General features: G+C 40.1%; 1 protein-coding gene across 6 annotated transcripts in view; it reads left to right on the forward strand.

Moving 5' to 3' along the window:
• The window catches only part of HTR2C (5-hydroxytryptamine receptor 2C), a 98,694-nt gene that overhangs the window by 34,649 nt on the left and 38,122 nt on the right, over positions 1–25,923 (forward strand). For all 6 annotated transcript variants that reach the window (XR_012624520.1, XM_074834637.1, XM_074834636.1 and 3 more), the window contains one exon: positions 17,730–18,372. Coding sequence is in view for 5 of the 6 variants with exons in the window: in XM_074834637.1 (XP_074690738.1) it covers positions 17,988–18,372 (385 nt within the window). In the remaining variant the exon portion in view is untranslated. The remainder of the gene's footprint in view (positions 1–17,729; positions 18,373–25,923) is intronic.

The following is a 25,923-nucleotide window of genomic DNA, read 5'->3' on the forward strand; positions in this document are numbered from 1 at the left end:
TATATGGTTTGCTTATATTTTGCTTCCTGGTTTTGAGGCCTTTAGGAAAGGTATTTTTCATAGTTTGTCTACAGCTGTGATACCTACTGTCTCAAAGGGCTGGGACTGAAAAACCCAAGACACTAAGAGACTTGTGAGGAAAACCTGTGACATGTGGCAACACTAGGCTAGTTTCATTTTTCCCAAAGTAATATGGAAGCAGGAAATCTGAGTAACTCACACTGCTGTCACCTCTTATAGCTGGACTGTGCATTTGTGGCTTAAAAGAAATAAAGTAAAAAGAATTCATTTGATATGAAATAGTAGCAAGTGAGAGCAAGAAGTATTTTAAGATGTTTATCAGAACTCTTTATAATGTTGTTTTAAAAAAAACCTTTAAGATTGAAATTCCAGCTTTGTCTTGTATTTCAGTCGTTCCTGCAAAAAAAAGTTTATTCTGTATTTTTCCTGTTATATGTTAAGATTCAGACCTGTGAGGTGCTATCTCTGTTTCTCTCCTGGGAGCAAGCTGCATGGAGTATTTGGCTTTGATGTAAGCTCTTGCTTTTCCTGGGTCTTGTTTTTCTTGTTAGGTTTTAAATATGCATATTATTATAATGAGCAAGCTACCAAAATATCTCTGGTTCTCAGGAACTAAACCCTGTTCTTCCAGCCTTTTCTACCCTGCTCTCCCAACTGCATTACTAGGTGTTGTCACTGAAGCCTCACAGCTCTTCTGTAGCTTAGTGAGAAGTGACCTTTTCCATAAGCTGTTGAATGAAGTGGTTTTATCTCACTTGCCATATAAGTTGCAGAACTTACTTTGTTCTCAGTGGGCTGCCGTGGCGTGGTGAGTAGGATCAAGGGGAGAAGTGCAGCACCCTTGTTTCTGAATGAATCAGCTGCTCTGATTCAGAGCTGGGTCTCGTGTTTCAGGGCTTCTGTACTGCAGCATGGTGCTGATATTTTTGGCAGAATAAAGCTCTTCCACATCCGAATGACTACAATAGTGCTTTTATCTAGAAAGTGCAAAGTATTATGTCTTTCAGTCTTCTAAATGAATTTAATGCTATAGAAGCATCAAATGAAATGTTTTGCTTGGTACTGTTATGCCTTATGAATCCTCAATGAAGTTACGCTCTTTAGTTTTTGGTTGTTGGGGTTTTTTTCTGCTTTCCCCCTCGGTTCTGTGCTTGAACAATGTCTGTCCTCCCACACAGCTTTGCTGGAGAAGTCAAAGCAGGATTAAGTTCATGTTTCTTTACTTTCAGAGCTCTACTCTTCCGTGCCCAGGGCAGAGTTGCCTGCTGGTTTTGTGGGGCTCAGGTCCCCGCATTTTGTGACGCTTCTGTGCCTTAGGTCAGTATATGCCATAGCAATAATACACCATCCCTTCGTTCACAGCAAGTGTGACGATGTACAACTTGGCTGATAATGAAAGAGCTTTAAGACAACATGTCTTACTTTGCACTTGTCATTGGCTCAAATGGGATCCTCTTTGTGTTGAACATTTTTTTGATTGATACAGAGATGAACTACTGCAAGAGGATTTCTTGGGTTGCATCAGTGTTTCAGAGGCATTTGGTGTTTCTAACATTTTGCATCTCGGCAACTCTCGCAGCCATACGTAAACACTGAGACTTCAGCTAGGTTCAAAATCCTCTGTTTTTGCTCAGGAGCTGTAAAGTGATATTTCTACCCATTATGTTTAATGATTGCTGGTTGCCTGTTCCACCCCTGAGGTTTCTAATGGCTTGTATGGTCCTCTGCGCTTTGAACATGCCTGCCTTCCTCCAGTCCTCCTTCCTGGTGCAACATTGCTGATGGGTGTTCCCAGGTGTGTGTTTTGGTAGCCTTCGTCTGGAATAATGCTCAGACACCTGTTTTGCCAGATCTCCTCCCTTTCTTTGAAGATCTTGTTCAAGAAGTGTTGAGTGGTAGCATATCACCACTGGTACAGTTTTTGTTATCTACCACCTGTTGATGGTCTTCATGCCCAAAGCGGTTTTCGAAAAGAGAACATCATCCTGTTTTGTGTCACTATCTGTCACACTCCACACAGGAATTTCTCCTCAGTAAGGTTCAGGTGTTCATGTAGCCCTGTGTTATGGGCTTCTACATTCGGTCTTCCTCAGCTTTCCATGAGGATCACATATCAACAGGAGTGAATTCACTTTTTCTTTGGGGACTTAACAAGACAGTTCATTAAAGGACCATATGGCTCATGGATCAGCTGGAGTGACTGACCCAGTGGCTTTTTTCCCAAATCATTAAGGGGATAGCAAGTAGTGGTGGCAGCAAGGGTTTGTGCCATTGTCCCCTGGTCTGAAGGTCACCATTTCAGCCCCGCAGACTTATTCTCACCAGTAAGACACCGTGGCTCATGGCAGCATCAGTGGGGTAGGACATGCTCCTGTTAATCTGGGTGTATGAAGCTGATTTTGGCCTCACTGAGTAGTTAGTGTTTCTAGTAGTTATTTGTGCTGCTTTAGTGTAATAAAACTGGGAACTGAGAAATGTGTTTGCTACTTCTTTGACCTTTATATGCAAATCTTCCTTGAGGGTCAGATGTGTGTGAGAGAAAAACGATGCTGGTGTAATTTTAAAATTATGTGATGACATTTGTTAGCTCATCTGCACATTAAAGTCTAATATTGCCTGTTAATTAGTGGAAGTAGCGTAATTGTTTCATTTTTAGAGTGCTGCCATTTAACAAAATGTGTTTGTAATGGTTATGTTGCCTGGTGTAAAGTTGCTTAAAATATTAGGTTACCTGGCCTGATGCTGCTTGTTCTTAAACATTCCCATGATCGTTTCTTTGTGTTAGTCGGTGGAAGGTTTAGAAAATGGAAATAAGATGCACTTTTACTGTCACAGAACTGGAGAGGTGTTTGCAATTGTTGCACAAATATGCTGAAGCCCCATTTCTGCAACTGTTCCAAATGCCGGTCTGCTGATACAGGTGACAAGATTTCCCTTCAGCTGGGATGTGCGGGAAATGGTGGTCAAATAAATGGGAATGATACAGGAATTGGGGATTTGGGCTTTGCTTCTTGGCTTTCCTGTTTGTTAATAGGTCAGGAGGCCAGCATAGTTAATTAATACACACTGCACAGAAGTTGTATCTATTTGTCACAGTGCATGTGTGTATTGGGAATCCCAAACTACCGTTGATGGAGTAGGAGTGTCTGCGTGGCACAGCACGTGCCGTGCAAAGACAGAGTTGACTCTCAAGCAGAGCTTAGTTGTGATTGCATCGAACTTGTCCTCAGTTTGATCAGCAAAGTAATTAATGGGCCGTGTGCCCAAAGAGATGGTTCTGCCACTGACTCCCCAACCTTAGTTCCTGTCTCTCTGTGCAGTGCTTGCCGTGTGCTGTAGTTGTACTTACAAACTAAAGTAATTTCTGCCTCAGACTGTTAGTTTGTTTGAACTTCTTCTCTGGCAAGAGACCCACTCTTTACTCAAAGACTTCAGATGTCAGAAAAGGTATCATGCCTGTTGCCTTCAAACATACTTCTGCTCCTTGTGAGACTAAACAGAGAAGAATTAAATTCCAGCTTAACTGGAGTCACAGAGGCAAAACTCTCATTCACTTATGGTGTCAGCATCCAAATTATTTTAGTCTGTGGTGATACTGAAGTTGTTAGAGATCAGAAGCCAGGAGTGATGGACCTGCCTTGTTGTTTCTGATGGAGTAATTCCCTTCTGTAAAGGGCTTGTTGTTGCCAGAGGAACAGAAGCGTTTCTCTTTCAAATGTGCTTTACCCAAAGGGAGGGAATAATGTTTTTCTCCACTTGACAACTGACGGTTTGTTACTTCCTTAACTCTGAGCTGTTCACATAGATCTTACCACGCTGACAAAGTGAAAGCAATTTAGTAATCGTTTGCAAGAGAAAATCAACTCTATTAGAGTTCAGTTGCCTTTGTTCCAGCCATTAAAATGCAGACACTACCTGATTCATATATAAATTGTTTTGATAGTTTCATTATTTTTCCTTAGTCAAGTTCATTAAAAGTGCATTTGACCACCTCCCTCTGATATACTCGTGCTAGTGTGACCTGTGTAAGGAGAGACTGGCCTCCTGTCACCCATTGCTTACACGGGGATGGCTCTCTTTGGGTCTCTTGCCACAACACAGCAGTCATCCACAGCCTGGCTGGAAAACACTGCTGATGCACCTGACAAGTTTCACCCAAATTTTAGTAAATGTAGTAAAAATATTCCTTTAAAAAAGCAAGTGGCTGCTTTGCATCCTGCTTGAATGATGCCACTTCTAAATACCTGTTTTCCTTCAATTCTAAATGTTAGTTTTCCTTTGCAGGCTGTCATTAAGACCAGAGGCTGTGTTTACATTATAGCATCAGCTTTCTCTGTTGGTCTTTAACCTTCATATTTCCTTCATTGTTATGTTCCTGGTTTTGTCTACAACTTCTCTCCTATTTTCATTTTCTTTGTTGTGGTCCTAACCATTTTGTTAAATGCAGCCAAGCATCTGCCTGCTCTTTGCGGCACCAGCCATCTCAGGGCTGCTTCCCTTGCTGCAGCATGCCTCGTGCATTCTGTTTGTAATAGAATCCAAATTGTACAAAATCCTTATTTCATGTGTATGCTCATAAAGAGAACTGGGTTAATCCAAATTGCATCAACTTTTATAGACCTTTGCCTTTCACGTCATGCTGGAAACTGGAGTATTTTCCATTATGTATCATCTCCTTCATTTTGTTTTTCCTGACTCATTTACTGATGTCATAGATGACAGTTTGTGTCATTGCAATTTGCTCCCATGGAAATGACTCCTGCACATGTGTGTGCGGCATCCGACTCCTCTCTGTTCACTTCTTACATAATTCGGGAGCTGTCAGAGCTCTACCCCAACGTGCCCATCTGTCTATTCTCTCAAAGTTAATGAGCCTTTTTCTTCTTGCTTCAAGCACATTACACACCCTGACTTATTCATAGATGATGTCTATTAAAATTGTCAAATGCTTTGAAAATTAAATTATTTCTCTAAATAAAGAGCCTGCTTCTAATATCATTGAAGATGTTTCAATGCAATTAGCCTATTTTCTCATAAAATTAAGACTGACTATACTGAGGTTTGTCTGACCAGAGAGGCAGTTGGGCCTACTTGTTTAATTGAAGATATTTGTGATTTACTACAGTGTAAGAGCTCAGAATCTGTCCCAGCATAGTCTGGGAGCAGCAACACAATACAGAATTTACCTGGAATGAGAGGTGACCTCTCATGGCTTGAAGCAGTCAGCATGTGGGGGTTGGTTTGTTTGCTTTTAGAACAGTGGAACATACAGAAAAACATGCGATGTTAATTATTACATTTCTCAAAATAGTGAAAGGGAATGAAAGAAAAAACCCTACAGTTCATAATAGAGTTGCTACATCAGTTTAAGGAGAATTAACAGTGAATTATGAGTATGAAATAGCAGGACGTTAACTGAAGTTAGATAACAATAAGCAAAGTAGGGAAAAAAGCTCCAATCAATGTCACTGTATTAAGAAAATCAGTAGTGAATTTAGTTCATAGTGGAGTGTGTTTTTGTTAGAAAATTTTGCAGAGAAAAGAAAAGTAATTTAAAATTTTTTTAATAGTCTGTCTTTCTATTTTTTTTCTCTATTTATTACTAAACCCGAAGCTGATCAAACATTTTGATTTCTGGCCCGTTTTTTCTTTCTCTCAGCTGTAAGGCCTAAGAAAAGAAAGAAGTTAGAATTAAAGAAATGAAATAAAATACTGTTTTTAAAAAAGGTCAAACTAATAAGATTTTTTAAAAGTCCAGATAATAGGATTTAATCAAAGCCATGTTGTCAGAACAAAATTTTAAAAGTATTGAACTGTCCCTATTCAATGCTGAGAAGGGAAAGCAGGCTTACAAGTTGCCTGTGTACATGTGCCAGGATGCAGAGAGAGAAGGAAAGGAAAATGGAAAAAGGGTGAAACTTGGGATCCTGGGTTTCAGGATGAAAGCTGGCCCGAGGGAGGAATGCTAATGGCTTCTTGGGCTGAATTTGTGGGTCAACCTCCTAGAAGCTAGTCTGGATGCATGTCGATGGAAGGGTAAGGTTAACAGGGCTGTGGGTGACCTCCCCGGGGGATAACCCATGTTACCACCCTGTGGTGCTGCAAGTGAGGAAGAAGCAGGGCAACAACTGATGGAGAGAGCCAAGGCAAGAGGTCTAGTGGTGTGGGAGTGAGGAAGAGAGTGTGAGAGCAAGTTGGTACGCAAAGAACCATGTAATCATTTAGATGCTAAAGAGCTAAGCGCTGAGAGATATGGTGTAGATGGGAACTGGCAGTGTTAGGTTAATGGTTGGACTAGATGATCTTCAAGGTCCTTTCCAACCTAGTTGATTCTGTGATTCTGTGACCAGTTAGATGATTGGTGTAGCTGAAGACAAAAATGTACTTTCTTGCAAACACAGAACTTAACAAGAAAGGCAAAGGAATACTTGGAATTCAGAAGAGTGTTATGAGAGGCTTTGCCTAGATATCACAGATGTGCTTGTGTAAGTAGTCTCTTTCTTCAAAGCAAGAGTCATGACTCTGACACTGCCTTATTGGAGTCTACAGAAAGAAATGCACGAATGGTGGTAGTGGTCAGTTCTGCTTTGTTGGAGTCCACCACATACTTGTTCCCTTGTACGGTTAACCAAGCCAAACCTTTTATTCTTTTATTCTTAAATGACTCTCTTGTTCTGCATCTCATCTGCAGTCCAACCACACTTGCTTTGCCCTGCCTGTGAGCTGGCTGAGTATGTGCTGGTGCTGGTCTGCACGGCTGTGCCCATACAGCACAGCAACCTCCGGTGCTTATGCAACTTCTCAGTGCACTCACATATCTTGAGTGCAACACCAGTGGCCTGCTGCCTGGAGCTGGCTCACAGGCGGGATGCTCCTGCCCATGAATGCACAGGCTTGTTCCTGTTTGAATCATCATTCTTGAAAATAGAAGATTAGTGAGTAAAAATACAAGTATTAGGACTCAAGTGAATTGTGCCAGTGACATTAATTCCTCCTTATCTTTACAAGAAATCCCTTGCCCGGTGTATATATATAACTTAGATTATATTTGTCTCCTTTCATGTCCCTCGTGTGCTGACGTATGGCTCAGACACTGGAGTAATTATCACTGTTTCCAACTGATAAACTCTTAGTTTATAGCCAAATTCTGTTAGCTATTTATAGTTTGTATTATCACATTTCATTATTAGTTATGTGATTAGTTCAGTCCTCAAAGCCATTCAGCTTCTCCTGTGTGATGTTCCAGCCTTTCCCAATGTGGGTGTTGCATGCTGGTTTTGAATCATCAGTACATTTAATTCCCAAAGTAAATGTTTTGTTTTAGTATCATTACAAAAAATTAGAATGAAATGACTATCAAGATCAAACCTTGCCAATCTCAGCGAACAACTTACTTCCAGACCAGGGTTTGGTTTTTCAGCCTAATCCATTTTCATGTCTGCAGCCAATTCCATGGCAGTTTCACAATTGCTCTTTTCATCTTTTTAATCTGGAGTTTACCTAATTTCCCTGGTGACACCATATCAAATGGTTTAATGAAGTCTGTGTAAATTGGAACCAGTGTAATTTTTTTTGCCTAGAGAATGGGGTGTTAAAGAACAAACAAACAAAATCCCAAGACACCAAGTCAAGAATGTTACAATGTACATCTGGGAAACTTGTCTTGAGTTTTATAGAGCTTTGCGTGTATCTCCATGTCTTTTCCTTTAAAATCTGTTTTGAAATTTTGTCTGGTTAAGGTCAACCTAAGAGGTTTATAATTGTGTGGATCATTTTCTATCTCTAAATCCAGGCATCACACAGACCAGTTCCTTTAACTGTTTCAAGACTGACGTTGTCCTTTGTCTTTTTAATACCTGTTTTAAGAGTTTTCTTTTCTACCTACTTTTGTCTTTAGGGTTTTCTTTGGTACTTATCCAGTTGAGATATACTTAGATCTGGGAAGTGACTTTCTGAATTTATGCTGTCAGTCATCCCCTTTCAAGTCCATATGGATCAGTTTTCCAAGGCAAAAAAAAGAAAACAAAACCCACTAAAAACCAACAAAAAACCCCACCCTTGCATTTTTGCAGTGTTCTTTAGGTGTGTGGTGTTTGTTGGTTTTTTGTGGTGTGATGGTTTTTAAATCTCCTTAAGGAATTACTTAATTTACCTTTTATCAGTCTTTGTTTCCTAACATTCCTAGGATCCAATGTATTCCTCGTATGTTAAATCGCCATGTGAGAGCCTGTAAAACTGGAAGAAGGGGACAAATACAGCTGCTAGGTCATGGTCCCCTTCTCTGCTGAGGAAGGCATAGAGCATCTCTACAGACCTTAAAGAAGAGGTGCAGTGGTGGGACCAGAGCTTTGATGTGTAAGAGGCTGCACACTGCCGAAAGCTGGGCTTGAATCACTCTCTGAGCATTATCCATACAGTAGTAACCTTTGGTTATTCTTGCCATGAATAGCTACATTTTCTATGTAATTGTTCTTATATCAACTGTTGTTATGTATGAGATACAGATAAGCCATGTCACTCCTGAATGTTTCAATAATCCCTTCACTGACATTGTACAGGTATGTGAAAACATATATTTAATTATACTATTATAGTAAAAGCCCTGAGGGGTTTTTCAGTTCATTAGAGACACTTTCTATTATGCTTTGCCCTTTGCTTTGCTTTTTCCTGGCTTATCTGATGCCATAATTTATTTTTTTTTTAAAGACGCTCAGGCAGCACTGACAACAGGAGGGGCACTTAGTGGCATCTATTAATAATGCACCACCACATTAGGTAGGAAGCCTCTAATTCAAAGCTCAGAGAGCTATTTATTTTAAATTATAAGATGTTTAAATTAGAGGGTTCTGCAGGTTCAGGTGCCTACTGGGAAAATTAATTTAAGGGAGAAGTGTTTTCAGTCGTGTGAACCCCATGGTGAGCAGCTGTGTTCTGGTGACGTACCAGATGGGTCAAGCTGCCTGAGCCCAGGGTCCACGTTGTAAAGCAAAGAGGAGATTCTCCCTGGATCACGTGCGGCATGTGGTGCAGGGTGTGCCCCACATCACTGCATAATAAATTCCAGTTTCCTCATTAGAAAATGAATGATGTTACCAAACTGGCATGATTTCAGAAGACAGAGAGCTGGAGTGAAAATCAAATGATTTCTTGTTTGATTAAGATATTTGCCTTATTAAGTAATAGATGAGTTGTCACCATTCCCCTAAAAATGGGCACATGTGTTTTATGTAATGGTGTGTGTACGTTCATGCCATGACTCATGATCTGGCCTGGTGAATATTCATGTTCTTCTTTTCCAGATTAACTGCTGCTCTCTATTACTAATGCACAGTATGCACAATAACTTAAGAATATCGGATTCATTTTTATTGAATGTGAGATTTCCCCAAAATTTGAAAAGAAATCACATCATGATTTTATATTATTTAGATGCATGTATGTATTTAGGTGTGTTTTCCTACGGGTCCATACATACTGGTAAACAAATGCCATATATATAGTATCTTAGAATTATGAAGATATTCAACCACTCGCAGGATAGAGCACTGTGCTGCAAAAACTGCTGAAAATTATGGTTTTCTGGTTTTAAATAGATGTGGCTTTAAAACTTGCAAAAAGTTAGCTACAGAAAGCCAGGCAAGTGTTTTTGTTGTTTTATTAACATTTTATTTTGAGATCAGACATTGCAAGTGCTCACTTCCAGACCTTAATGTGACAAACAAAGAGCTGTCATGCAAAGCATTTGAGAGGAGAGAAAAACTGGTTTTCTTGTGAGTAGGAAAGAGTTTAATAGTACTTTACTATAACAACCCTGAAAAGCTGAGGGCAAAAATACCTACCACATAAGATTTTTCCGCCAGTGTTGCATTTGATGTTTATCACGTCATACAGCTGAATTAAAAAGGGAATGAGGGAATGTCACCCCAGGGGTGGCAGAAGTGGGGTCTTTACGCTACAAGAGCTGCCTTGGGGGATTATGCAAACTCTCAAACCTCTGTGGTGCAGGGAGCAAATACACACAGTGCCTATAGCAAGTGTTGACTTTTTAATGCTGATATTGAATGCTTTCAGTTATTTATCAATAAGGATGAAGCAAAATCCAAATTTTGATTCGCAATTAACTCCATGCACAATGGCAGGTAAATATCCCACGCAAAGATGGTGACCTACCAAGGAGGCTGAGGGATGCTCAGCTGGACTTTTTACAACGGTGAATTTCAGCCACTGGGGACCTGCTTATTTAAAAATAAATATAAGAATTACCAAAAAAAAAAAAAGGTAGTTTGGAATGATATCTACACATAGAAAATATGAACAACTACAGTGTAATCATTCCAAGAAGTTAGGACAATATGTGATGAGACTCAGATTTATTATGTTGTAGCATTACTGTGTGTCTGAGCTGAGAGCAAGTTTATCATTGCAAGGAGTGGTAGAGTATCTACATCTTCTTGTAAGGTTCCCAGGTGCTCTTCCACCAAGGGAAAATAAAAAACAAGGATGCTAGTCTTACTGCCAGAAGGTAGATTAAGATCTCTTCTGTGTGCTTGTATTGCCTTGAAATGTCTAGAAAATAAATTAATGTCTTTCTGACTCAGTATGAGGGAAGACACAGAGAGGGAAATTAATGCTATTTGGTTTTGGACAGAATGGCAGTGATTCATTATTATGACCCTACAAAATATCATTACCTGAGCTTGTGTCTGAGAAAATCCATTTTCCTCTTGCTGTGGAAAAAATGAAATATTCTTTTTTAGTTTGCAGGTAATTAAATAGTTATTTTGTGTGTTGGAATTAAAAAACTGGTAAAAAGCTGTGTTTGGGGAGGTTTCCCTAAGGTTTTATTAAGTGTTTTTGATTTATCTCCAGTACCTGCTGGGAAAGCTTCCAGAATTTCTTGCAAAACTGAAGAGAGAGTATTGAATACTTCCTTGAAAGAAAGTCCCTAATCAAAGTGCTAGTACTTGTGGTCCCCAGTTCAAAAGTGTTCTGGAAAGTATTTGTATACTTAAAATTAGGCATAAGCAGTTTTCTGGACTGTATCTTCAGTTAATTTTGAAGTGGGTATCTGCAGAATAATCATTAGATTTTGATTTTTCTTTTCCCACTGAAATGATTGTGAAAATGTGCCTCTGTTCATAGTGCATGTATTCCTTTCAAAAGACAGGATGATTACCTGATACTACCAAGTGACCAAAACAAATTGGGGCTTTTCACAATTGCTACTTTTCAGAATATACTTGAACTGTATGTTCCTCAGACACCTGCAACCTCAACAGGTGACCAGAGGTGAGGACTTGACATCACTGTGTGCACCTCCATGGTGTGATAGGGGCATGTGTAGGTGCAGCTGTAGGGTCCTGGTCCCCTCATCATGCAGGCTAGGGTCCTCGCAGTTGTGCTTTCCCACCTGGGTACACAGTTTTATTTCTGGCCTTGGGGAACTAAAGGGAGCAGGATGTGCTGGTCTTATCCTGAGCTTGAGTAGTAGGGACAAACACCCCCAGGTTGGACAGCTTTGCTCAGAAGAACATTCCTGATCCAATCATAGAATAATTTAATCTGGAAGGGACCTTGAAGATCTCTAGTCAAACCCCATGCTTGAGACGTGACTAACTTCAAAGTTAGGTCAGGTATCTGACCCAGCTGTTTTGAGCATCTCTGAGGCTGGAGATTCTGCAGTCTCTCTGTGACCCACTCCCCTTGTCTGACCACCCTCACTGAGATTTCTTTCATCTATTTTTTCCTATTTTATACACAATTTCCTTAGATCTATTACTGTGACAGTTGCTCCTTGCTGTTTAGCTGTGAAGCTTGTGCAAGAGTCTTCTCTATAAGCTCCAGTAGGGAGCTGTAGAGAGGAAATACATCCCTGTTCAATGCCTTTTCTGTGGGCTGAAGCAAACCCGGTGCTGAACCAAATCCAGCATTTAATGTGCTTCAGCCCCAATCACCTTGGTGGTCTCTATTGGACTTGCTGCATTCTCACACTCCATTCGAAAATAGATCTGCGCAGAAATAGAGATGCATATTAGGACTGTTACAAAAAGGAGAAAGATGAGTTGCAAGTGCCTAAAATGCAGAATTCTATAAATATAAAAACATAGTTTTATTCAGTCACTAAAACTAAAGGGGCCCTTGCAAGTGTGTCGTGAAAAGATGTATTTTAAAGCAACCTTCTATTCCAAAGAAAAATGAAAATGAATTTGACAATGCATTAAAAAAATAAATTAGTAAAGATGCAAATAGCAGGAAATACAGAGTTTAGAGTGAAGAATGAAGCCTTAAGTCTGCCTTCTGGAGCCTAAACAGTGTGTCCTATTATATAATTTTAAATTGCCATTTTGTAAAGGGCTTCATGGAGCTGTAACAATTTGCGTCTGCTGACTACCTGGCTCAGATAGTTGTGAACTATCTGTAACGGTTTTCCTGTCAAAACTGCAGTACTTGCAGTTCAGTTTACCTGACTTCAGATTTATTTTCACCCTTACAGAGGTCTACCATCAAAGCCAAGGCTGAAGGAAAAACTTTTAAGTATGTTTGATCTTTAACAATTTGTTGGCTTTCATCTGCTTATCAATGAAATGTGAATGTGACTCTGAGAATTGAATACTGCTGATAGTTTAGGAGGAAAAAAAAAAAATCTCTTTCGCTCACATGTAGCCTTTGTGCCTTTGACAAGACATTGGATGTTGCTTGTTTTACTTGTGGGGAGGGAATTGCTGAAAGTCATCACTTTTGGTCATTAAGTACTTTTTGTTTTTTACAGCAAGACTTACCATGAATTAATGTGTTATTCTCTATGATTCTGCCTGAGACCCAGGTTCTTTTATTGGGCTAAATTGACAATCATTGATTTCTTACCCAATTTCAAATGCGTATCGTTAACATTCAGGCTATGAGTCCCAGAGAGTTTTTAAATGATTTACAAGAGTGCAGGAGCTCTGCAGTCTGTCCAGGAGAGGCAGGATCCTGGCTGGGGGCCGGGGAATGTGTTGAGTTCTCAGCAGGTAGTTGATTTTCTCCAGGAAAAAATGTTCTGAGCTGTGAGGGGTAAAACAACTAAAGATGAATGCATTTAATTCAAAGGAAAAAAAGAATTGTGTTTATTCCAAGAAAGGTTGGTTTGTTTTTTCCTTTTAGCAAGAGTAATGGTGGTAAACACTCCCAAAGGCGTGTGAACTCCCCAGTGCTCCACCAGTACAGACTTATGAACCACTGTAGCTTATGTTTCCCTTTGACTTAACCTTCCAGAATATCTGAAAACTTCAGCACACCAAACTCTTGCTTTAAATAATTTATGTGTTCTTAACAGAAGAGAAACAAAAATGTTTTTCTAACTTCAGTTTATTCTAAACTGGACTTAGACTGAAGGAAAAAAATGTGCCCTAAGAACTCATTACTTACCTCTATAAAAAAGCAAGAGTGGCATAGACAAGAACTTGGTTTTGCTGAATGTTTCAATTACAGTTTTAAGGACTGTCAGTAGTAGATTGAACTGGAATTGTGGATTGATCACAAAATTCAGTATGTGTGCTTTGAAGTTAAGTATTGGGAAAAAATCTGTAGTAGGCACATGTTTTAATTTAAAATTATGGAGATATTTCTTAAATATATGCAGAATTCATGAATAAAATGTGGATTTTTTTTTTTTCTGGTACAATGATGTGCTTAGAAGACTGTAGCTGAAGGAATTAGTCGTAAAGTTTCACCTTGTAGAGACTGAGGGATGCAGTGAAAAAGAAAGCTGATGACTTCAAGCCAGAATCCATGTAAAATAATAAAAGTATTAACAAAGCAATAGGATGGTTAATTCTGAAGGTGGACCCTAATCTTCAGCATTGCTATAGTCAAATTCCTACGTATCATTTTTCAAAATGAATATGCAAAATGCTTCCTCTATTGATTAAGGCAGTTGAGATAGATGGGGTTTTTTAATTTTACCGTTACGCTCTTGGATAAAACCTATACCACTTTTGAAAACCCTTGTTATCCTGATGTCCTCTCCAAGGTATTCACACCACTAGAGAACCTGATGCTATTCTGGGATGAATAGCAATGATTCCCCAGCAGTGAAAACTAAAAATAAAACAATAAATAAAGGCAATGTAGAAAAAAAAAAAGGGGGGGGTGGTGTCAATAAGACTTGTTAGGGACTGTAGCACAGGGTTTTTCACAGAAATGTGGTAGAATGGAGCCAGAAGCATTGACTAAGACTTAAGAGTCACCTCTCTTCAATGTAATGTTTTTCTTATGCCAAGGTAAGAGGTGAAGGTCTGTTGCTGTTCATGCCAGACCTGATGATGACTGAATTTAGGGAATGTCAAAACAAGCGGTGATGCTATTCTGGTCTGAGAGTGTGCTCTTCCTTACTCCATTTCCTGGGTGTGGGGAACTGGTCACGCCCAGGGGCAGCTGTTAGTGGCAACGAGAGCAAAGGCTGCCAACTTCTTTCTAGCCACTGTCAGGGACAAGGTGACATACAGAGCAGTGCCAACATCTTCAATCCATCTAAACCAGGGATTTGGGGCTATAGGGTAAGGCAGAACTCCTTCCTTTTTTCCTACACATCTCTCCTACATATGTACCCAGTTTTTTCAGGTATTGCATTTCTATAAGTGCACCTGGAAAATGCTTTTTTAGGTGTCTTTGTGACTTCTTTTTCTTTTCCTAGTTCTGTACTGGCACAAAAATAGTAATGGTTCTCTTCATGAGCCACTCCAAGTAATAGATAGGTGAATGGGCCAAGTTTTAAAAGAAACCATAATTCCTTCTAATAGCAAAGATGGAATTTGGAGTCTGAGATTCATTTTTACCATTATAGTCCTAATTAAAAAAACTTAGTTTCTCAATATCATAGCATAATTTTACTCTTGCATGTAGATCATGTACATTTTTAACTACTGACAGGAGTGTGGGGGGAAGATTATTGAGAAATCTGTTAGACTTTCAAAAATGTAATTTTCTTGCAGAGAAGTTAGTGTGTACCAGATTTGCAGAATTTACTTTGTGTAGAAAGCATTTTGCTCAGTCTGCCTCTGTGTGTGTTTGAAAAACTGTTTGTTTAGAACACGCAAATTAATTTTGAAGTCTCCCTTTCATAGGCGTTCCTGACAAAACCGATTTTTCTCCTGAGGATAACTTATTTCAAAGCAAATTGTATTTGGTGGCTAGTATAATTTTGGAACCCCATGCTTTGCTGTGCATTAGTAGCCAAATAACATACATTTTCTTTTTAATAATAAAAATGATGAATAAGCTAGTGATAATTCTGCTTACTGATTTTTATTTTAACTCCATGCTCTGAAGCAACATCAGGCGTGGAAGAAAATGTTAATGCAAATACATTTCTGAAATGCAAGAGAATGACCCTACTGACCATTTCAGAATTCAGTGCTGAGCAGTTATAAAATTAGACATTTTAAATTCAGAAATCTTATCTTGCCACTAGATTGGTTTTGGGTTTTTTTTTTATGGTCCAGAGTTGATGTATCTACCTACCCATGTTTCTTTGGCAACACCAACTAGCACATGCCAAGAACATCAAGCACATCTATGGTGAGAGTGGTGGTAGCGTCACCTTCTCCAAAAGCTCAGACCTGGGAATATGTAAGACCGAGGCTGGGTGTCCTGCTGTCTGACCACGTCCTGATGTTTGAGCATGAACTTTCTGCTCATCCTGCCAAAGTACTATTGTGGCATGATCAGGAGTGCCCAAAAGTCATGGAGCCAAAGAGAGGGAGTTTCTGGAGACCCAGAAATTCCCGCTGGCTTTAGTAGGGTTTTCCTGCACAGCAAAGCTTAAGTGCCGCAAAGGTATCTAATGTCTCCTTCACTGTGGAAAGGTGATTTGGAAAAATGGTTAATTTTGTTAACAGCTTTAAAGTAAAAGCTGTGTCTTGAAAAAAATTCTCTGAAGTATTTTGAAACTTTCTAAAGACTTTTTTTTAGATCAGCTAAGTTGGAAAAATAAATGGTCCAGTGACTACTTGCTAATTCATCTGCATGTGCAGCTGCAAAATTATTTTCTGTGCACATAGTGCAAGACTGCTTCCTAAATATGAGGTTTAGAGGCCCTTTGGGAGTAATTAACTATAATGCAGAAGCAAATCTGGGTTCATTGTATGCACTGCTCATTTAAGAAATGTTTTTCTGCACAAAGCCCATTAGTAAGTTTCCAAAACCTCTGTGAATGTTAAACATTTTATTATAGGACTCTGAGCACTTCTTATTTTACATAAAATCTAATGTAATCCGATAAATTACATTTAGCTTTTGATCCCTGGATAGCAAATTACTGTGTCACATGTGTGCCACAGTGTATTCAAGGGATAAAATCTGGCTTTTATTCAGTTTAACAGTGATAGAACAGCTTTTTTGCTGTGGACTACACAAAAAGTTGAGGATATGCTCAAAATAAGTTGCATGGTATTTATTTTATTCTACTTACTGAATGACTTCCATACAGTGTGTGGGTTGGTTTGGTTTTTTTATTCTGCTAACTGCTTTTCTTCTGTGCTTTTAGTCCTATGCTGTACATGGTTGTTAGGATCCTGACTCTGATGCAATGGAAATGCAAAGCAAAGCTGCTGTTTTCATCAGTTGTACAGGACTGGCAGTCAAAACAACGGAGTTCCTGAGGATGTGATTTAGCCAGGATTGGGAATACATGCCCTTAGCCTCAGTGGGTGTAGGCATGTGTCTGAAGTTAAAGAGTATGTTTAATCTGCTGAGTTAGGTCGATGCATGAGGCTAATGGACTCCTTCAGAAACAGCAGCGTGATGCTTTCTGACCTGTATTACATAGGCAGTCAGGGGATGTAATCTGGCTTGCCCTCACTGTCAACTAATTTGTGAAGAAGCATAAATCATGTGAGATACTCTTAGGAAATCTATCCTACCAACTGTGTGTGATGAGGGTGCTGATGCTTGCACGTGCTGGGCAGTATCGCTGGGCAGCAGGCTGGTGGGACTGGGCTTACTGGCCCAGTTGCATGCTGCTAATCAGCACAGAAGCACAGCAGCCCAAAAACAGATGAAGAAGAGCAGAAATAATGGCTCAGCTTTTATGAAAGTTTGTTCTTTCTCTTCTCTTAACTGTTTATTATTTGTTTGTTTGGAGAGATTGACAGCATAGCATCGTTTGTTATCTAATATATAATGTTACCTAATATATATTGCATCTTATCCACCATTTATTTCCCAATAAAAACTAAACTATAGTCTTCATTATTATAGGAGAGTTAATGATTAACATTTGAGGGTTTTTACACCACCTGTGCCTTATCTCAGAATATGCAAAATATATCCAAACACTTCCATTTAAGGTGATGGTTTATACGGCTTTGGTTGCAATATCTGGATTGGTTGGAATTTTGTGCAATTACTACATTACACAGCAGCAGAGTATCTGTGAAGTGGCTATCAATTGAAATGTATTTTGCTCTTCAGACTTGGTTTTGCAGGTTTCACAAAACATTTAATTAGTGATAATCGGTTTTTAACCAGCCAGAGCACACTGATGTGATTCTCTCTCTTCCCCATAATTGTAGGCATAGTCTCTACCCATAAGATAAATTACTTGCAGTCTGGAGAACATCCTAGCCAGCAGGAAGGGAGAGAATAAGAATGTCATTTGTATGGGGATAAAGAAGGTGTTGTGTATACTGTAATTTCACTGAAGGATATACTTTTTCTTTCCTTTTCAGAATGGTGGACCTGGAAACCAGCTGGAGATTGCAAAGTCTCCTTTTCCTCGAGGTTGCCGATCAGTGGTCATCTTCCACCACACCCAAGGAAACTAGAAGAGCTCCACGTTAACTTCTGTAAGGTTTGTTTCGCTATGGAAGATCAAATGATTTCCTGGCTCAGGTTTTGTGAAGTTCGGCACCTGCCTTGGACCTGCAATTTGGAAAAGGGGTCATCTCTGAGGCACGGTTAAGAGACAGAAAAACCAGTCCCAGACGATGAGCACTTTAAGTAGCACTGGAATATTACTCAGCTTAACGACAGTGTCTGTTACGCTGGATTTTAGTTTGCATGGTGGTCTGATGGCTTGGTCCTTAAGCAGCAATTTGACTCTGAATCAGAGTTTGCCTACATCTGATCCTCTTAATGCCTCTGAGAAGGGCGAAGTCTCTCGGATGTCCGTGAGGGAGAAGAACTGGCCTGCCCTCCTGATCTTGGTTGTCATCCTGTTGACCATTGGGGGGAACATATTGGTAATTATGGCTGTGTCCTTAGAGAAGAAGTTGCAGAATGCCACAAACTTTTTCCTGATGTCCTTGGCGGTGGCAGACATGCTGGTGGGTATCCTGGTCATGCCCGTGTCGCTCATTACAGTCCTGTACGGTAAGTGGCTTCCCTCCTTGTTTGACTATACGCTTTTTCAGGGAATCCCCTGAGGCTGCAGCAATCTGCTTTGCCCAATTTTTCATGTGTTGGTAGTTTGGGGAGTATCAGTGTGGACTTGGCTATGGGTCTGTGCTGAGGTTCATGCTCTGCTGGGTGAGGTTGATGCTCTGCTGGGAGTAGAGTTTGTTTCTGTGCTGACGGGAATGACCCATGAATGATGTCAGCATTGTTGGGTTGTTTTTATTACTGAGGCCACTCAGAGAAACTGGAACAGTGTGTCACCTTTTTACCTTTTGGTTGGACTGCCCCAAAATTAGCTAGGACAGAGAGCTATGGAAAAGCTGAGGAGTGTGTGACTAAGCCAGATCAGAATCAGTCCTTGAGCTCCCACTGATATCTGATATTAGTGGGATTTGAGTAATAATGTGGTTAACAAAGGAGGCTTGCACTATTAGATTTGGCATTCAAATAAAAGCCTTTCCTCTTGCCATTTATACCTGAGCTTGTCTTGTTGCCTTTCAGGGGGTCATTTTGCCTTTTTGTGCCTCAGTTTCCTTATCTCTAACCTAAGCAAATGCCCTTCATTTTAAAACACTGCTTGTATAGATGCAAGCATTTATTTCTATAATAATAGGGTTGGTGGGTTTGTGCTGAAGTGGGGCATTGCTCCTGCACTCAAGTGTAGAAGCACTGTTAGCACTTCAAAGGAGTAAAATATCAAACACATCCAACTTTCTTATCTGTCTGAAACTTCAAATCCAATTCTTTTCAGTATGGTGCTGGGACTCTCCATCCCTGGATATTACAAAGGGGTATTGCGTTTGCCTCTGTATCTCTGATCATCGTGTTTGTATGCTCATGGACGAATATTATGTGCGTGTGTTTAAAAGATAACACTTAATCATTTTTGAAGTCTGTTTTCAGATTTTCTTTGAAAAGTATTTTAACATTGATATTTCTTAGAAACAAATAATGCTGTTTACTTGCAGATTTGATTAGAAATTGGTTTACTGTCCTATAAAGTAAAACGTAGGGATATTTATGTGACTTCTTCATTTGCCTAAATGATTAAGTTAGACAGAGATTCATTTCTAAAACACATTGATCAAGTATACGTCATTCCAAAGCTTATATAACTCGTCTACAGTGAGTTAAATCAATATGTGATTTAGGTACAGACCTAGCCATTGAGATCTTATGCATAAAGCCTTTTATTTTGGGCTGTCAGAATAGTTACATCTCTAAATCTTCTGCGTATTACAACATGTGTATTTTATTTTTAGCATTTTACTCCGGTTCCCTGGAGCTTGAAAGGGAGCATATAAATACTGAATTATTTGATTGACCTGCACTTGCATAAATTCTGGGTTAGCCAGTGATTCTAAAAAGGTGAATTTATGGAAGTGATCTTTCTATATACATACTTTCTGAGTCCTTGGAAACTAATGGAAATGGATTTTCTGTTCTGCCTAGAAAATGATTACTTAAGGTTGTTTAACGGTGTAAAGCATGCCGCATATTTAGAGACAAGTAAGTATCATTGATCTGAAGAGGAATTGTAATTATTCCTCTCTTCTACCAGAGCACCAGTATCAGCTGTTGATGGCCCAAACATTTCTCTGCAGGCAAACAGCACTAAAGAGATTTTTTTTTTTTTTTTTGGCAAAAGTTATAATTTCAGAAGAGGCATGGAAAATTTGTGGAAATACTGTGAAAAATGAGAATAGCTGCTGTTACTTCAGGGGAGCCATGAGGCTGCTGAAGCCATGCTGGGTGCTGGTACTGCTCCCTTGGGCGGGCTCGGTAGCCCTTGCTGGGCTGGACCAAAGCAGGCTTTGTGAGGGGAGGAAGAAAAGCTCCATTTGGGGAAAACAGACTTAGAGGAACTTGTGGACTGATTTGAATAGGACCCCTGTGAAACCACTTGTCTGTATTATTTAAGCTACTAATTGTGGGAGTAAGCAGCCGGGGCTGTGCCACTCCAGCAGCAAGGGAGAAGGCTGTCAGAAGTAGAGAAAGTCTGTCCCCTCTCCCAAGTGATCATTTGTTAATTCAGCCTGAAAATAAACACTTGGTTTGATATCCAGAAGTTAAAGGGCATGGACTGACTGGGTATGTCTGAGAGAGGATCAAAGGAAAAAGACCGAGGTTGTGTCAAGAGTATTGCTTCTCTTTAAATCCACCATAATATAGAGACGCCCTTTTCTAGCCATCTAGAAAAATCACTTGGGATGTAACAGTAACAGGGCACATAGACAACCTCAGCATTTGATGGTTTATGTAAATAAAGCATACATACAAGAGCAGAGAGGAAAGGCAGGTTAAGCCTGTCACTCATCACTACATGCAACTTGTACCAAATAGAGTTTCCTCCTCAGCTTCACATGTGCTGGAGGCATCAAGCTTTTCAGAGTCCTACACCTATTTCTAGCTTTGTCAGGGAGGGGAGGCAGGTGTCTTGTATATTATACCCAGCTTGGTGGACCAGTTCTTACAGCAACATGAGACAGCAGCTGAAAAGGCTCTCGGCAGAGTTTCAACATTAACAAATGCTGTTGTTATAACTGACAGCCTCCAGGGATCCATCGCTTATTCCCAAGTCTGTTTTATCTGGTGTCATAAGTAGCATATCTGCACCATTGCACACACTGGTTTTGAGGATAAAATCTGGCCTCTTGTGTAACATGGGGTTTCTTGGCTTAGTTTCCTTTGAGCTATAGTTTTTGGAAAAATGGTTCTTACAGCAGCCTGCAAGCATGCTGTATGCCACACTGACCAGTAGGACAGCGGGCTTTATCTTGTTTTCTAAGAGTTACAGGTCAGGAAATCCAAACATATACAAATGCTTTAGTAGGTTTTATATTTTGTTTGACATGGTAGCACACAAACCAGTATCAGTGATTAAGGGGGCAAATATCCACGTATGAGCAGAATTCCTATGAGGGCAACCGGGGCTCATAGCCATGGACTGTGGCAGGGAGAGCGTTACTGCTTGCAGACATAATTGTGAATGTTCAGACATTTTTACTCTGTATATTTTACCCTGTGCGCTCCATGTAGTCTACATATTACGACACTGGGCTGCTTCAAAAGCTGCCATATGCTGTATGGAGAAATGTATGCAGCACATCTCCTCCAGACTTGTAGAAGTTGCTTTTAATTTATGTAATCAGAAAGGAACCTTAAAAACAAACATATAATAAATAGAAGAGTGATGAAGTTGCTTTTAAGTTTCCACATCAGTTCTCTCAGCCTCAGTAATAAATTCTAGTTTGCAGAGTAGGTTAATTTCCTTACTTTTCAGCTAATGAGGTAAATGAAGTAGATTTCACATCAAGCATAACCAGAAAATTGAATAGACACCCTCCACAAAGACTTGTGGTTTTCTTAATTAAAAGAAGGAAAAATCAAGTTGTCAGTTAATTCAAGATTCTTATTACAAAGGAAGGGATGACAGGATGCATCATGCTAGATTTTTCACCAGTTAGTCAGTGCTCTGATACATTTATCAATTAGTGTTTCTTAAATATCTTGGGTTAATCGATGAATTGCATTTGACAACTTAGAATGTCTACCATGGCATGGAGTTCCTAAAGAACTAAACAAATTAGTATGCTAATTAATAAACATGTATTGGGGAGAGTAAATGAGGAATTAACACCATGTTTAATCTTGGTGGAGAAACCTCTGATTAATATAATACTGGTGTGATAGGGCATCAGATATTCTGCATGTAATGGAACTTCTGACAACACATGGAGATCGTCTCCTCACCTTGGAGCATTTCAGGGACAAGCAGTGGTGGGTGTCTAGTTGCAGCGGTTGCATTGTGTCTAGTGTTTATGGGCAAGAAAGAGAGGGCTGCTTTTTGTCTACTAGGACTAGTGAAGGAATGTAAGACAGTCTCATCAGCTGATCTGAGTGGAAATTGCAGAAGGTATTAAACTTTCTTTGTTCTAATGAAATAGATTCACAGATGCTAACAAATTGCCAACAAGCGGCCAGCACACTCATCCGTGACTCCAGGTGCCCAGGCTTCTCTCTTCTCTTTGAGTTTCAAAAAACACTGTAATGCTGGCAATCCAGCACAGCTTCCAGGAAGGCTGGTATTAGATGCAGCATTCATTAGCCCCAACTGCTGGAACAGCTTTACATCCAGATTATTATTATTATTGATAATTATCATCATTATTATATGGTGACAGAGATGCGCTGAGCGCTTGCAGCAGACTTCACTGTTTATTCCCCCTGCAGAGGGAAGGGGGGAAGCAAAAAGAGCTGTCAGTCAAACAGCCTGTTCTGCAGTCTCATTTTGCCTGACCCTGCTTTGCCTTTCTAGGGTGGCACTTGCTATCAGCAGTGAACAACTTGCAGAGACACCTGATCAGGCCAGACAATGACAGGTGTCGCTGAATAAGTTCCTGGGCGAAGTCAATACCTGAAAGGATAGACCAGAGGGTGCCTGGGGCGTTTGTAATGCAGATCTCCTCAGCAGTGCAGGGCATGCTGCACACCTTGATGATGCTGGGTATTTTCTGAAGCCGCAGCAAGAAGCAATGTGCTCCTTCAAGAGCTGGGGCCATCGGTACTGTCTTTTTCTAAATTTTTTTTCAATTTAATTTTTCTCTCTCCTGATTTCTAGTAACGACTCCCAAGGTACAGGTTAGTACTTACTGCTGCCAACTAGCTACAGGCACCTGCACCCAAATGCTGTGGGGGAAGGATACAAGGAGTTAAATGAGGTGGTTGTTATGGCCCTTCATTCTCCAAAATGAAAAAGATGAAATATGAAGTGAAGTTTCTTATACTGGAGTTTCCTTAATTCTTTTAGTGTATTCATGGTTGTGAGTTAAATGACTACAAGTCATGTATATGTGACTGCATCAGTCCACCTGGATTAATTAACAGTCTTCCCCTTCTGACAAACTCCTGGCTTAGTTATTAACTAGTTATTATATAATCTATTCATTAGTTTATGTCTGACATAGAGAACTGGTGAGATCACCCTGCATTATTTTAATGTAACAAGTTGTACTTAAAATCCATTAGTAGTCTGGAAAAATGGTAAACCCAAAATCCATGAACATCCGTTGACCTCCCTGTGCCACGTTACCCTGGGTACCTCCCTGTGCTGGGGCAGCATTGTCCCCTTGGTTCTGGGTTGCTGGCCATGCATGGAAACATTTCAGGGAGGACCGATGGGGGTCCCTTCCCTCTCCCAGTTGCTTTAACTGCCTGTGTCACTGCCAGTAGTAACATTAATGTTGGGGTCAGCTGAAATTTTTAGATGTTCTGGAATTTTGGAGCCCTCCCAGCCTGGCTGATGGGCAGAATGGTGCCTGGAGCCAGGGGTGGTGTCATAGCAGTGGAGAGCAGAAACACTGTGTTGATAAAAGGAGAGAAAACAAGCACAGGATCACCAAGGTTTCATCTCCAGAGAGCACTCGCAGCATCTCCCAGCACAGTGGAAGCTCAAGGAGCTCTTTTAACATGAATATTTATCAGGTTTAGCATTTGGGCCTTCCTAGGGCTACACAGATACTTACTAATTGCTTCTCTCAATACTGTAGTGAGGCTTTAAATATTTATATGATTGATATTAAGTATTAACATGATACTGTCAGGAGAAAGGTGAAATCTCACCTTGTTAAAATAATGCCCTTACAAATGATGCCAGAGTTACAACACCTTCACTCAAAAAGAGCCAGTACAGAGCAGTACAGGTTCCTGGATCTTTGTTGCCTCTGTTCAGCAAGCTGGAATGGTGGAAAGGAGCATAGGGAAAACAAGCTCCTTTTTATGGCTTATAACCAGGATCCTCAGAGAGCAGGTGAAAGAGAAGAGAAAGAAAAGCCAGAGATTGACAGTGAAGACAAGGCAAATGCCTGCAGCAAAACCCTGGGGGTGAGGGTAAAAGCCATGGTGTGAGCCAGTGCCAGCTGAGCCTCCCAGAGCCTTATAAACATCCACATCTGCTCTGAGAAAATTGTATTTCAGCAGCAGTTCAGGTGCATTTATAAGGAAGTGATTTTTAGGGATGCAGATAGGCCTTAGTTCTCTGACCCCCAGAGGCAGGTGTTGTTGCTCTGAATATGCAGGTGATGCTTAGAGAGTGGCATCTGCTCTCCCTTGGGCAGGGGTGTTCTGAAGATGGCCATGGGGATGGCTGCAGGCATGGCAGGAGGTGCTGGTGAGATGCACCAAAAGAGACAACAATGAAAAGAGTGGGAATTATTTAAAATCTCTGAAAAAATCCCTCTAACTAAGCCTACCACTGAGCTGCAATGAAAATAAGAAAGGAAATAGTAAAATATTAAAGGTTGCTGTTATCTAAAATGTAGACTAAGGTCTTAATGAATAGAAAATCCTGGAGCGCGAGTCTGGAGTATAACTGCCAGATCAAATCAGACTAAAGGTCCAACTAGACTAATATTTTGCCTCTGACAGGGGCCTGAGCAAAGCGATCAATTTTCTTGTGCCAGAATGTTACAGAAAAGCCTTCTCAAGGGGGACGTTTCCTCCTAGACTGTATTGGCTGGTGTTTGAATTGTGCCCTGTATTATGAGAATTATAACCCCTGTTATCTGTCTGTCTCAAGGTTTTGTTTAGCACTTTATGATATTCAAGTGTCTAGAAATGGTCAGTCATTTTAAAAATCCTGCCAAGTCGTGGCCTCGGCTGCATCTTGACCACATCAAGTTACAGATGGCAGTTACATTATTTTCAGAAATTATTTTTTATTCATGTTAATTTTAAATGCGTGACTTTTTCTGTTTGTACTGAGTAACCACTACAATTTATTCTTCTGTTAGAGTGTGAGTGAATGGGAACACCTGAACTGCGTGCATTTATCTACTAGGTCATAAACTCAGATGGGATTTTTTTTTTTTCTCTCCAATGACACTTTGTATCTGGGATATGTGCAATGAAATAATATCCAACAGCATGTATTAGTTTGTGATCTTTTGCCATCAGGAAAATCCATTGGCTGCTATGCTATGTGCTCATCCAGCAACATTTACTCTCTTTTTAAAGTCTCCACAGCTTTCCTGTAATGTCAGCTAACCTAAATAATTCTGTGAAATCTAAAAACACACTACATCACTGTTCACCCTCTTTCCAGATTATTACATACATAGAAAACTTTAATTCAGATATTGAGTATCCTGCTACTGAATTTTCTCCACGTGAACAACTGCCTGTTTACCTAATGTGACAAATGGGATGAAGTTGCAGTATATCTGTGTTGCTGTTGGGAAAGAAAGCTCTGTATGTTGTGCCCTGAATCCATGTAAAAGCTTCTCTTCTGCTAACCAAGGTTTAAATTGTGCTTAGCGTAAGGGGAGGGGGAATACTAAATAGCCTCTTGGATACTCTCTGTATCCTGTTGAATATGGGACCCTGGTTGTAAAATGTTTTGAGGCAGATAAATGTTAACTTGCAGGATTTTCCAGAGCCCCTGAAAATATTGCACACTCTGTGTTTGCTATGTAACTTTAGCTTGTGTTGGTGGAAAACTGATTGCTTCTGGTCAAATGAGAGTCAAAG

Source organism: Strix aluco, chromosome 10, assembly GCF_031877795.1.
Source record: "Strix aluco isolate bStrAlu1 chromosome 10, bStrAlu1.hap1, whole genome shotgun sequence".
NCBI lineage: Eukaryota > Metazoa > Chordata > Aves > Strigiformes > Strigidae > Strix > Strix aluco.